General features: G+C 46.8%; 1 protein-coding gene across 4 annotated transcripts in view; it reads left to right on the top strand.

Moving 5' to 3' along the window:
• The first annotated feature begins 3,607 nt into the window (after positions 1-3,607).
• The window catches only part of CEP164 (centrosomal protein 164), a 38,838-nt gene continuing 29,355 nt past the window's right edge, over positions 3,608-13,090 (top strand). For 2 of the 4 annotated variants that reach the window (XM_081171582.1, XM_081171584.1), the window contains exons 1-8: positions 3,608-3,738; positions 4,085-4,196; positions 4,391-4,502; positions 5,500-5,713; positions 7,176-8,735; positions 10,900-11,058; positions 11,193-11,300; positions 12,018-12,095. In XM_081171582.1, the coding sequence (XP_081027708.1) occupies positions 4,109-4,196; positions 4,391-4,502; positions 5,500-5,713; positions 7,176-8,735; positions 10,900-11,058; positions 11,193-11,300; positions 12,018-12,095 (2,319 nt within the window). In that variant the 5' untranslated portion in view covers positions 3,608-3,738; positions 4,085-4,108. Of the gene's footprint in view, positions 3,739-3,806; positions 4,197-4,390; positions 4,503-5,499; positions 5,714-7,175; positions 8,736-10,899; positions 11,059-11,192; positions 11,301-12,017; positions 12,096-13,090 lie in introns of those variants that run through there. The other 2 variants (XM_081171585.1, XM_081171583.1) reach the window with 2 other exon arrangements.

Below are 13,090 nucleotides of genomic sequence, written 5' to 3' on the forward strand. Positions count from 1 at the left end.
CCTGCTGCTGCCTTCGTTACCTCTGCCATCAATGCCAAGTTATGTTTTTTGGAGCAGAGAGAGATGGTAGATGAGGGGTGCGAGCACAATTAAAGTGGTTGGGGGCAGGGGCAGAGGAAGGGGTGTGTAGTGGGGACGGGCAGCCCCAGGTGTCACCACTGGGGTGTGACAAAATGCCGGGCAGCACTCACCGGGGGGCATGCAGCGTGCCTGAGCCACATGTCTCTCCTGGGAGTGACATGGTGGCTTGGGTGCCCGCAGGTCCGCCCACCGCCTCCCCCTCAGCTGTAGGGCAGCCGGAAGGAGACAGGCAGATTCTTCAGAGGCCTCACAGAGCGTCCTGCCCCGCCTGGCCCCGTCCCACAGGTGGTTTGCCCTGCCGCTGGGCGCAGGGCACACGCGCCACCCCAGGAACCCGATCGGCTTGCTCTGCTGCTGGTTGGGGGGGGCAAGCATGGGGAAATGGCAGAGGTTATGCTGGGTGAAGATGGGAGCAATCAGCTTGATGTGGCCGTCACCATTCCACTCACCAGAAATTCAAACACATATATAGGTGATTGCATCCCTTTCTCAAATTCTCCTTGGTACCAGCAAAACTATATCCTCCAGATGGAATTCTTCTGGCATGAGTATTTCAACAGATGTCAAGAAGCCATGACTCTGCAGCACATGACTTCTCAGTGGTAAGGATGGCGGAGAAATTTGGTTTAGTTCCCATTTTAATGTGAACCTATCTCATTTGCACTTCTGGAAACTCAGTGCTTTTTTCAGGGGGTACTCAAGGGTACACAGTACCAGCACCTCTTTTTGTTGTTAAAAAGTGTGGCATTTACTGTAACAACTTCACGGTGAGTACTGGCACCTATTTTTCTAGAAAAGAAGCACTGCAGAAACTATATGGGAACTGAAACCCAGCCACCCTCTGAAATCTGCAGTTCTCTCTAACCAAAACAGACAGACGAAAGTGTGTATATTAAGGGGAAGTATGCATTAAAATGTATTCATCAGTGAAAATAACATACTAAATTGCATTATATTAGGGTGAAGGTTCTTACAAAACAGCCCTGGGAAAACTGCATATAAAATGTGTATATTAGAATATATATGCACTAAAATGCTGGTGAGAATTCATGAGGACTCTTTAATGAAATGCAAATTGTTGGGGATAGGTGGCGAAAACTTAAGACTGGGAAAATAAGAGTGAGAAATCAAGTATAACTACAGCTTCTGTTTACTCACTGCTGCCATTTGGTGGCATAATAGTATAACTGCAGCCTCTTACCAACAGGTTTAGAGCAACCGATGAGATGTTACAACCCAAAATAGCACAGGCAAATACCTGGTTCCACAAATTGCCTGTATTTCAGCTGAAAGCTTCTTTTGCACAGGTGCATTTGATAAGTTCAAGCCACGTGACAGATGCCAGATGTTCTTGTTTTCGTTTTGATTGTGTATTGTGTGGTTTTATATTGTGATTTTATCCTGTGAACTGCCCTGAGACCTGTTGGTATAGGACGGTATCCAATTTTTAAATAACTAAATAATAAGAAATAAGTGATTCTAAGGTGTTCATTGTCCTCTTATATTGAAACCATGCCCCCCTTTGCCAAATCCATAGCCTGCATGTTTGTGACTCATAATATATAAGCTTCTGCAACCTTGTGCACTGTATCTCTTTGTGGGATGCTCTCTTTGGCCCTCAGGGACTGTTGTAAGTCTGAGAGCAATGGAGAGGATTCTGAGGGTTGAAGGTCAGAGAGAAATAATAATAATAATAATAATAATAATAATAATAATAATAATAATAATAATAATAATAATTTATTTGTACCCCACCCATCTGTCTGTGTTTCCCCAGCCACTCTGGGCGGCTTCCAACAAAGATTAAAAATACAGTAAAATGTCACACATTAAAAGCTTCCCTAAACAGGGCTGCCTTCAGATGTCTTCTAAATGTCAGGTAGTTGTTTATCTCTTTGACATCTCATGGAAGGGCGTTCCACAGGGCGGGCGCCACTACCGAGAAGGCCTTCTGCCTGGTTCTCTGTAGCTTTGCTTCTCACAATGAGGGAACCGCCAGAAGGCCCTCAGAAAGATTGAAGGAATGAGAGAAGGAGGTAAAAAGAAGCCATCTGTGGAGAAGAGAGTAGCAGCTGCCTTCTGCACTCAGGCAGAGCATTTGTTCACCAGCGGCTCCACTGCCAGAGTGTGCGGCAGAGCCCAAGACACCCAACATTTAAACCCCAAGGTGTATGCAGAGTGACTCTGAATGTTCACCTTAGCCTAACTCCATCCAACCCTCCTCTTTTTCTTTATGTAGCACCATCTCTGTGTAGGGCATTTTGCAAAGAGAAGTTATGAGAGGCCAGCAACATACCGTGAGACAGCAGAGGAAGGGAGAAATGAAAGCAGCATGTGGTAGGCAGGGGAAGAATTTGCAGTCAACCCAACTGCACAGGCTTTGCCTTCACTACGGTGATGGGGGTAGCCTGTGACCCTTGTCCAAGTGTTGTTGAACCACAGCTGCCATCACCATCACCCATGCTGGAAGTCAGAGACCCATCACATCTTGAGGGCTACTGACTGCCCAGCCCTGGACCTAAGTTATAGGGGCTCGGAGGGTGAGGGAAGAGAAGATCCAGGGGGAACAGAAGGGAAGTAGCATAGGAGCCAATTCCTAGCGGCCAAGGGGGCTTCGGCTCCCCAATAAAATATTTAAAGAAGCTGGACCACCCCCTCCAAGTTGATGGGCACTGCCATTCAAGTGGAGTGTGTGCACAGTGCCATGTGATCAATTATGCAGGGGCTTACCTGGGTCCCCGCAATATTTTATTCCAGTTGGCACCTCTGGGAAGTAGAGAGTAGGCAGGGGTGAGGAGAGAAACAAGGAATAAGAGAAGAAAGAGAGGGCCGTCTTCTCCTGCCACACCCTTTGAGAGCCACTGTTTAGGGAAGTTTCTAATGACTGGTGTTTTAATGTATTTTTAATCTTTAATTGGAAGCCGCCCAGAGTGGCTGGGAAAACCCCAGCCGGATGGTCAGGGTATAAATATATTATTATTATTATTATTATTATTATTATTAGGAGCGTGAAATATTTTGCGACAAACCGGGCATGTACCACTTTGAATCGGGATGGAACCAGACTGCAGGTGCTTAAAATAGAAACGGGGCGGGTCTCATTAGGCACTCTAATGAGGGGGCGGGCTAATGAGCCTAATTAGCCTTAGGGTTTGTTTTTAATTACGACCCGGCGCTGCTGCTGCTGCTGCTGCTGCTGCTGCTGCTGTGCCACAAGTCTCTGTACCAAGCAGAAGTAATAGGTGCCTCTTGTGATCTCTCGGCTGACGCTAATTAGCCGGGTAGGCCGCAGCTGCAATTACTACAAACCTTGAATCAGCTCGGAAGAACGGAGGCACCTAATTAGCCCTGAATCAGATTTCCCTCCGTGGTGGAGGAACAGCTTTACTCCATCTCTCTCTCTGACGTCTCGCGGCGTTGCTTTGCTGGTCCCAAAGACTACAACTCCCACAAGGCCCTGCAGGGATCGGCGGCCCTTCCCATGCTCCTTTTCGGCCAATGGAGCGCCGGGCCGCCTTGTTGCCAAGGTTGGATGCCGGAAGTGAATCCGGCCGGGCCGGCGCGGTGCAACTGCCTTGGGTAGCCATGGCAACTGCAGAGCCGCGCGCCTGGTTGCCTGGGCCCGGCGTTCGCGCTGAGGCCCCGCACCGGAGCGGGGTGAGGAGGGGGGACGCGGCGTGGGTCGGCCGGCAGGCGGGCGGGCGGGCGGAGGGCGCTTCGTGGGGCGGGGAAGGCGCTGCAGGGCCGCTCCCGTGGGCGGCTCTTCTCCGTCCGCGGCGCGAGCGAAGGAGCTCGCCTCTGCCCGCTTTTCGTTCCTGGGCAGCCCGGCCATGAGGGCCCCCAAGCAGGCAGCGAGGATGAGGCTGAGGGTGGGCAGGAGGGGGCGGCCCGGTGCCTCGCTATGGCGGGAAGCAGGGCCGCTCCCTGACTAGTGGGCTCGCTTGCCCGCGTTCCTTGCGCTGGCAGACGGTGTCTTCCTTCCTTCCCGGGTGGTGCCTTGCAGGTGTGAGCAGACTCCGCTCCGGGGATGGCCATGGCTGGGCCTGCAATACGGATCGGCGACCAGCTCATTCTGGAAGAGGACTACGATGAAACCTACATCCCCAGCGAGCAAGGTGAGCGAGAGCACCAGCAGTTTTACCCTCAGGGGGGCCCATGAAGGAGAGCAGAGCACCTGGAGAGGGGCCTGTGGCTCCAGACAGGAGCAGGATGACGCCTCTCCAGGTGGTGATGGAGGAGGGTGGCCCGAGGTAGCTCCTGAGGACGGCTGTCAGCCTGGCCGGCCTGATGCTTCTTTTCTCTTCCGCAGAAATCAATGAGTTTGCTCGAGTGATTGGGATCGACCCGGAGGTCGAGCCAGAGCTGATGTGGCTGGCCCGAGAAGGCATTGTGGCCCCTTTGCCCGCTGAATGGAAACCTTGGTAAGGCAGAGCTGCCCGTTGGGCCATCCATCCCTATGCTGCTCTCTCCCCCACCCACCCCCCACACTCCACTCATCTCACACTCCACAGAGCCTGCTAAAGCAGTTGTGACTTGATCCAAGCTAATGTTAGGCTTGGAATGGTGAGGAGCAATATTTATTTCAGCAGTGGAATTAAGGCCCAGCCTGTATATGTTGCAGAATGAGGTGGCAGAACATGGGAGGAGGTTGTCATTTTTGTTCATGTTCATCTGTATCTCTGTGGCATAAAAACCCCCCAAAGCCCACAATCTGTGAGTGTAAAAAAATAGTGTATGTGCAGATAGTGTGTGTGCACCACAGCGCAAGGTTAAAACTTAGCTTGTTTCCTTCCTTTGGTATGTCTTTTTTTAAATAAAAAAACAACAACAATCACCCCTCCCTGCTGTTTGAAGTACAGAGTACCATTCTGTTTAGTTGTTCTGCTTTGTGTAGACCCGATTTCACTCACAGACCACACACAGGCTAACTGGGAATCAAAGCTGAGTTTCTACAGTTGTGATATGTTTATATAATGTCATCTGGGTGGTGGCTCAGGTAGGTGTTGGGAAGGGATGATGCTCAAATTTCTCCAATATGGGCTGTACTGATTACCCTGAGCCATGAGCTGTTTTCTGGCTACATTTCTAGAGCATAATCCTTCCAAACACTGTACTAGCTGCTTTATACCTTCCTGATAACTGTGGGGGAAAGTGTAATCACATCACATATTCTTCCTTGGGAAGAATAACCATTACACTGGGAGGCTCAAAGGCAACTGTTCACATCTAGCTTTTCTTACCATTTCACTTGCCTCTCACATAGGAAGGGATGCTTCGAAACTATTAGTGGGTTTGGGGGACCTTGGAAGTCCCTTCAGATTAGGAAGGCAAGGATATTCTTGAGCCTGTGTATATGTATGCGTGCACACACATGTATGCATGTATATGCGGCTGCTTAGATTCCATGTCCATCTTCAGCCAAGATATCACAGGGGACATCTATTACTTCAACTTTGCCAATGGTCAGTCAACGTGGGAACATCCATGTGATGAGCGCTACCGACAGCTTGTGATCCAGGAGAGGGAGAAGCTCCTGGATCAGGGAGGTCTCAAGAAGAAAGAGAAGAAGAAGAAAAAGGAGAAGAAAGAGAAGAAAGAGAAAAAAGAGAAAGACCTGCTGAAACATCCAGTTGTGAGTACCTTAGTTGGATACAGGGCCGGATGGAACTGGGTGCTAGAGGAAATGCAGACTTCTTGCATGTTTCCTGCTGTTCCTGCTTCTCTCCCACCCCTGTATCTTTTCTCTGTAATTGGTGCCTGTCCAAGTTAAAAGAGGGCCACCTTATTTCAGCACAAGAAGAGGGATTTAGTCTTTAGGTGTCATTATTATTAATTTTTTTCCACTCTTCCTTAAAGGAGCTCAAGATGGTGTAGACACAACCTCTGCCTCCCCTTTACCCTCACTACAGCCCCACATGGTAGATTAGGCTGAGATAAATTAACTGTCCCAAGGTCACACAGTGAGCTTCTTGGCTGAATGAGGATTTGAACCCGGGTACTAGTTGCTTGGACTATTGCTGTACCGAGTGTGGCTTGTGAATTTGGCTAGAGAGTAGACTTTACCTGTTGCAATCACACACAGCGAGTTACTTCTAAAGTAAGAAAATAACAAAGCTGTGTCTTATAGGAGGTACATAACTTAGATCAAAATGCTTCTTGTTCTAAGCTAACTATCTAATCTAGAGAAGGCAAAGGTAGCTATGCTTGCTCCTTTGTTTTCAGAGGACATTTCCAAGATGACCCTCTCATCTTGAGGTTGTGAGAAAGAGATGGAAGTTGGGAGGAGGATGCAGCCTAAGACATATCAGTCTTAACTGATAGAGAGGTCAGCATAGAGATCAAAGGTACAGGGATAGTTTGGGAATCTGGAGGTCTTTTAATCTATCTGTTTTAGCCCTATGCAACCCCCTCTCTGCAAGCTGAGTTTCATCTAGACTTCTGGCACTAGTTCAGCACAGGAGGTGTGGGTCAGTAGTCAAGGCCAGCTGTAAGGCAGCTGCTAAGGTAGCACTGCCATCCACCCTAATCAAAATATGGCTTGTTTTGCCTGCATCTTTTCAAACATAGCTGAGCAAATAAATTGTTTTTGAGCTCAGGGCTCAACAGGGCCCTTTTTTCTTAAGTTTCTGTCCTTGTGCAGCTCAGTGAATATGGCTATCAGAAAGCTGCTAGCCAAGACTTACTTAGGATCCTATCCATATTTTTTTGTGTTTTCTGCCAAAAATTCAGGGGTTAAGTCACATTTGACTACAGTATGTTTTCTCCCATAATCCACACTGTAGCAGTTGCATGTGGTGATCTCCACCCCATCCTGGTTTGCCATTGCAGCTGATTGGGGAGCCCAGGCTGGAAACAGCTAGGCTGTCAGTAAGAACAGCTGGTTTCTGTGAAGATCTCTGAAGACCAACCACATTTGGGGTAGCAGAAGTGCAGGGGGAGGATATGCAGGAAGAGTCATATTATTGGGAATTCTGCCATGGGTATTCCTACATGTAACTTGTCTTCCTTGGGAGACTCTGTCCTAGGGAGAAAGACCGGCACCTGTACAAATTATACCAATCTGTAAGTCTGCTTAATGGCCTTTATCTGCTTAGGAGACGCAGTCAGAGCCGGGGATTCTTCCTTCAACATCCTTTTATAGAGTGTCATCCCCTGCCCTGTCATCAGGCCACGCAAGTCCTGAGCTGGAGCAGCAGGGCAGCTTCATGACAAGGAATGAACTCTTCCTGAAGAACCGCAAAGGAAAGGCTTCAGGGATGTCTCCTGATCCAAGTGACCCACCCCGGCTGCACTCGGGTCCTGTCCCTAGTAAGCTGCAACCTATTCTGCCAGCCAAGTCAACCCCACGGACTCGCCAGATCCTGGCAGACGTGGAGAAGATTCTTGGAAGAGCTTCATCTTCTAGCAAACCAGATCAGTCATGCCAAGATGTGACAGCAGAAATCAGAAGTACAGCTGCTTGTGTTTTTTCAGATTCAGAACCTGATTTAGATGGCTCCAAGATTGCTGTGCCACTTTTCCAAGCACTGAAGGAACCCACTGATGATGGGACTGTGCTGGCCCTGGAGACACCGAAGGTGAGAACCCTGTTCTTCGACGGTGAAGAGCTAGGCAAGGACCAAGAGAATAGTTACATGGAGGAAGGTTGCCTCTGCCAGTCACCTGATTCTTCACCCGGAGAGCGGGTGATGGGGCCTTTCAGCTGCATAGGACGGGATAGAGGATTATTGCATACAATTGAAAGGGAAATTCAGCGGTTTCCTCCTCCTGCTGTTTCCCTTGTGTTGACTGGTGAGACATACGAGCCCAACATCATGGAAGAAGGTGACATCCATTCTTTGCAGAACGACCCGAGGCCTTTCTCTAAAGTGAAGGAGAGCAGAAAGGGAAGGAAATTCCAAGAGCAGTGCCATGCCACAGAGCTCAGCATGAGTGGAAGAGGGGGCACCCAGCAGCAGACTTCTACCTTTGGGCTGGGAGTAGGGACTGGAACAGGTGGGGAAGCTAGTCCTCTGCTGGCTGCTGCAGGTTTGTCAGTTCAGCTCAGGGGTGAAAGGAGACATGGTGAGCGGCTGCACTCTGGTGGTGGTGGCGGCAGCGCTGGCGGCAGCGTGACAAGCAGCTTGGCTGACCATCTTGATTCTGAGATCTTGGGAGAAGTTGACAACTTCTCCTGGGACCTACAGAGCACTCATGGATCTGACCGCCCCATGGGCCTTCTGGCTGTTACCAAAAGAACTTTCCTGGAAGCTTCCCATACCCAACCACAGAGCATCCCTAATGACCATTCGGAAAGCGAGTGCTACACAGAGGATCAGAAGTTTTATCGGCATATGGTCCATATGGTGAAGAGGTCCAGAGGAGCAGAGCTGGCTGTACCTGAACCGCTCAAGCAACAGCAAAGTGGCTCTGAAGAGTTTGTCACTGGCCTGAACATGGAGCTTTACATCCCTCAGGAAGGGGCTGCGGAAGCAGAGACGAGGCCTAGGCCAGGAGCTGCAGTCTTTAAGGCAGGGGTACTCCAGAGTCCAGTCGAGGGTCAGGTGTTCTTCATTCAAAATAGGCAGGCAGAAGGAGAGCAAGTGCAGAGCAGAACACAGGCAAAGAAAGACAGCTGGCGTGAGCTTCCACCAGGAGGAAATGGAGGTGAAGAGGTAGGCAGTTTAGATTATACATGTTTATTTTATAGTATCTCTGCTCTTCTGCGGAGGTGAGGATGCTGCATATGGAGCCCCCACTCCCTTTAGTCTTTCCATCAACACTGCAAGGTTGTTAGGCTGAGACAGAGTGATCAGAAGTAATCCAATAGGTTTTGTGGCTGTGTGGAGATCTGGATCCTGGTCTCTCTAAGGCCGCTGCAAGGTGAAAGGAAAGATGATCAGACATCATTCCCTGGTATTGATCCAATACTGACACTCAATTGTTGCTCATCTTGCCAGTCCGTGGGAGACTGTGGATAAAGAGATAAACCTATCCCATTTATAAAAGAAGAATAACTGAAATAGTTGAGTAAATTAATATTCATTTATATTATCCTGCTGTTCCTCTCAAAGGAGCCCAGGGAGGCAGACAGTTTATTTAGGGCAGTTTTCAACAACATAAATTCACTTAATTGTCAGGGAGGGGGGTCATTCCTCTCCTCCCCCTGCACCATCCCCAAATCTGCTGTGAAGTGTTGTGGGGAACCCCCAAAACAGCTTTGGAGAACAGCAGAAGGGAGAGAGCCTGCAAAGGTTTTGTTGCTCAAGGAGAAATCATTTTGCTGGCAGAACATTCTCATTAGTGCTACTTCATTGAGTACAATCCTCAATAATAGTCTCTCATAAAATCTGATGGGAAGTTTAGGATGGGGAAAGGAATGGTTAATGGCTTTTGTGTGACAGTTGTTGAGTAGAATTGCAAGGAATCTGCTTACCCAGATCTCCTCTGGTGTCTTCAGGTTGCACCTTTTCCCATCCTTGGGTTTCCCACATAATTCCTAGTCATTGTGTCTGAGGAGCACATGAAAATAATCTTGTGGCTACCCAGTTGCATTCATGCACCACAAGGCCAGTGTGTTATCTAGTGTGTTTATTTGAACACCTCTTGGGGAGCCAACCTGTACTGATAAAGACAGGCCCTTTTTGTAGTGGGACTTCCTCCAGTCGAGTCCCATTGGCCATATAGGCAGAAAGAAGTCATGTGCCTATAGTTTCCCATCACATGCATGGCATTGGTAGGCAGCACAGGCTGGTCTGCAGCTTTCTCCCCTCACAGTTGATTGGTGGACTTTATGCATCTTGCTCAGAAGTTTGTTTGGTTTTTTGTCACTCTCACAGTGCTGTGATGTAAATTTGATTTACTGTTGTTGTGGTTTGATTTTTTTCAGATTGTTCTGCTTTGTTTTGTGTCATGTATCTTAACGTTGCACTCTACTCTGGGATGGCCCATAATACAGGATGAATTATAAATCTCCTCAATAAAAAAATGTTCCTGTGTTTTTAGTTGTCTGGCTGGTATAAACTTACAGAATAAATAAGTGGAAGGGTTAGCCGTTTTGTTTCAGTTCTTTCAGAAGTGAACTGAATATCTTGTGGTGGCCAAGGGTGCCATCTTCTGCAGGTGGCGTAACCAGTGGCTCTGGTGGTAGATGTAGCCTTTTAAGGTATCTGTAGCATTTGCCAACTGCTGGTTCCTCTAAGCTTGTAGACAAACCCTTTACATGCTGCAAATAAATAGATGCTGCACAGTCTGGCTGTGTTGCGTGGGCATAAGTCATTTTAATGTGGAAATGAAGATAGATGCCTCCCTGTTGCATTGCTTATTAGTTCCTGAAAGAGCTTTTGACGTTGGAGTGAATCAACCTGATTTGACCGTTAGGTTTCATTATCAGCTTATTTCAAGGGACAACTTTACTGCAGTTTTTTCAGACAGGTGTGGGTTTTTGTTTTGTTTTTTAAACCTTAACACAGAACCTAGGTCTCCAGTTGTTGTCGGACTGCAGCTCCTATCGTCCATGGTCACTGGTCCTGCTAGCCAGGGATGATGGGAATTGTAGTCCAACAACAGCTGGAGACCCAGGTTTGAGAAACACTGCTAATGCAAGCCACACACTTGTGCGCTTGCGTTGTTGTCCCCTCTCCAAAATGAGATCAGCTCACGCTGACACTTCAAACTTCAGTCTGTTGTGATCCAGGAAAGCAGTTCTGTTATTGAGGTGTGAGGTAGAGAAAGAGCATGTAAGAAGCCATGTCAGACTGCTGTTGAACTTCTAGCATAGTCATAGACAGCTTCTGCTTACCTTGTTACTGTGTCTTCCCCCTCCCTGAAATCTTCCAGTCTCCAGGACCTATACTAGCTCCTGTCCAGTCTCCCCTGGGGAGCCTTGCTCCATTACGTGGGTTTGTGGATGCTCCAGTCAGTGCACCCTGCAACTTACACAATACAAATGGGAGAAGTGCCGTGGAACCAAAGGCACCAGCACATACTATCACAATGGTAAACAACTAAAATCTGGCTTGTGTTGGTGTGCTTATGAACATGCAAAGTTGTTTGTGTGGCTTTTTGCCTCTGTTGCTTTGCATTATCTACTTAATGTCCTTCTGATGTATGCATGTTTTCGTCTCTTAAAGCTTGGCAGTTGCAAGAAAAGTCTGTTTCAATCTGTGGATGAAGAAGAGGAAGCATCCTTAAACCAGCTGTCTCCTAATGGGGCAGAAAAGGAAGATTGCAGCAATGAGGTAGTAGTGCTTGATAAATAGAGTTGCTGTATGAGATAGGGATGGAGGGCTGTGCGTATTCCTTTCTGATCTGATAAATGGTGGACACACTGGAACATAGAAAGCTGCCTTTATACCAAGTCAGATCATCTATCTCAGTACTGCCTGCACTGATCACTTGCAGCTCTCCAGGGTTTCAAATGGGGATTGTTCTGTACCCCACTGGAAATGCCATTGGGGATTGAACCCAAGTCCTCATGCAAAGAAGATTATCTGCCACTCAACTATGATGCTTGTCCATTTCAAGTCTCTTGGCTTTCCTGCACAGAAAGAAACAAGAGTTGGTGCAATGCCTATTTTACTGCATGCTTCTAAGTGGAACGTGCAGCAGGACAGATAGATCTTTGTATAAGTGGCGATTCTTGCAGTTTTAAATTCTTTCCTTCCCAGAAGGGCCCAACTCTTGATGCAGTAATCAGACTCTGGCTTCATTATGCCCATGTACCTGTAGGCTCACCAGCCTTGAGAAGGGGCCAGTTTGCTCATAAATCCAAATCCACACTCTAGTTCTTCTAGCCCTGGTTCCCCCAAAGATCCCTACACTACATTGCTTGTGGTTAGGGTGAGGGAGCAGATTGGGACCCTCTCTTGTTGCCTTCTTTGTCCCCAGTGTCAGTTCTTCAAGTATGGCTTTGGATGCACAGCTGAACATTTCTCTGCTCCTTGTTGCATGTCCAGAGTCCTCGTGGGACAGGTGGGCTTCTCAAGAACCTGCATATGGATGTTAGTGCCCTTGGTGCCAGCTTTGACAATGAGGTATGTACTTACTATTTGGCAGGGTGGATCAATTTGATTTAAATCACGATTTAAATCACTAGTCATTAAGACTTGATTTAAATCATTTTTTGTACAGAAAGACTCATTTTTGCTGGTATAATATTAATATTTACAACCAGCTGAAGATTTCATTTTTGAATAATAAATTTTCAGAGTAGTTTTTACAGTTATATCAAAACTTACTGATTTGGTTATACTATTAGAAATGCTTTGACAGATAATTATGAAATTATTGTGAGGTTTAATAAGTTAACTGTTTATATTTGGACAACTTTTCTGCTGTACTTTATTGAAAGGAGAAAAATAAGCATTTCCTTAATAACAATTTAAACAATTTATTTAACTAAATCAATAACATTATAGCATATTCATCCATGTTTGTTAACTGATGTGATTAAATGATTTTTTTAAAAAAAACCTTAGACTGAGTTTTAGCACACATGAAAAACTTAAAACAAATCCTTATTTCTTGATGAATAGCCTTTGGACTTTAATGTAACTTAAATAGAAAACTATCTGTAGAAAGATTTTTCCTTCAAAAGCATTTTATTTTATAAATCTGATTTAAATTTTTAAAATCCTATTTTTTTATTTTTTTAAAAAAAATCATTGATTTTTATCCACCCTGCTTTTTGGATAGTTTCCTGGTATTGGGGGCTTAAAGTGCCTGCTTTCCAATAAAAGCCAATCCTCAGATCATCTTTAAAAGAGGAGCGGCATTTGGGGTATAGTAAACACATCAGCCCCAAATGCCATGGATGTGATGTTGGGTGACCAAGAGAGAAATTCCCCTAGGAGAAATCTGGCAGGGTTTGAGGAGCAATTTGATATCTCAGATACTTTCGCTGCTGCATTGGTGGTTTGTGTATTTTTGTGGGTTAAAATATTCAAGGCATTCACCTTAGAATGCTGTGGGTCAGTCACTCCTCACTTTTTTTAGTTTGCTTTCCAGTCAGTCAGAGTGTGCAAAGCTG

This window comes from Podarcis bocagei (genome assembly GCF_964188305.1).
Source record: "Podarcis bocagei genome assembly, chromosome: 15".
Classification (NCBI taxonomy): Eukaryota; Metazoa; Chordata; class Lepidosauria; order Squamata; family Lacertidae; genus Podarcis; species Podarcis bocagei.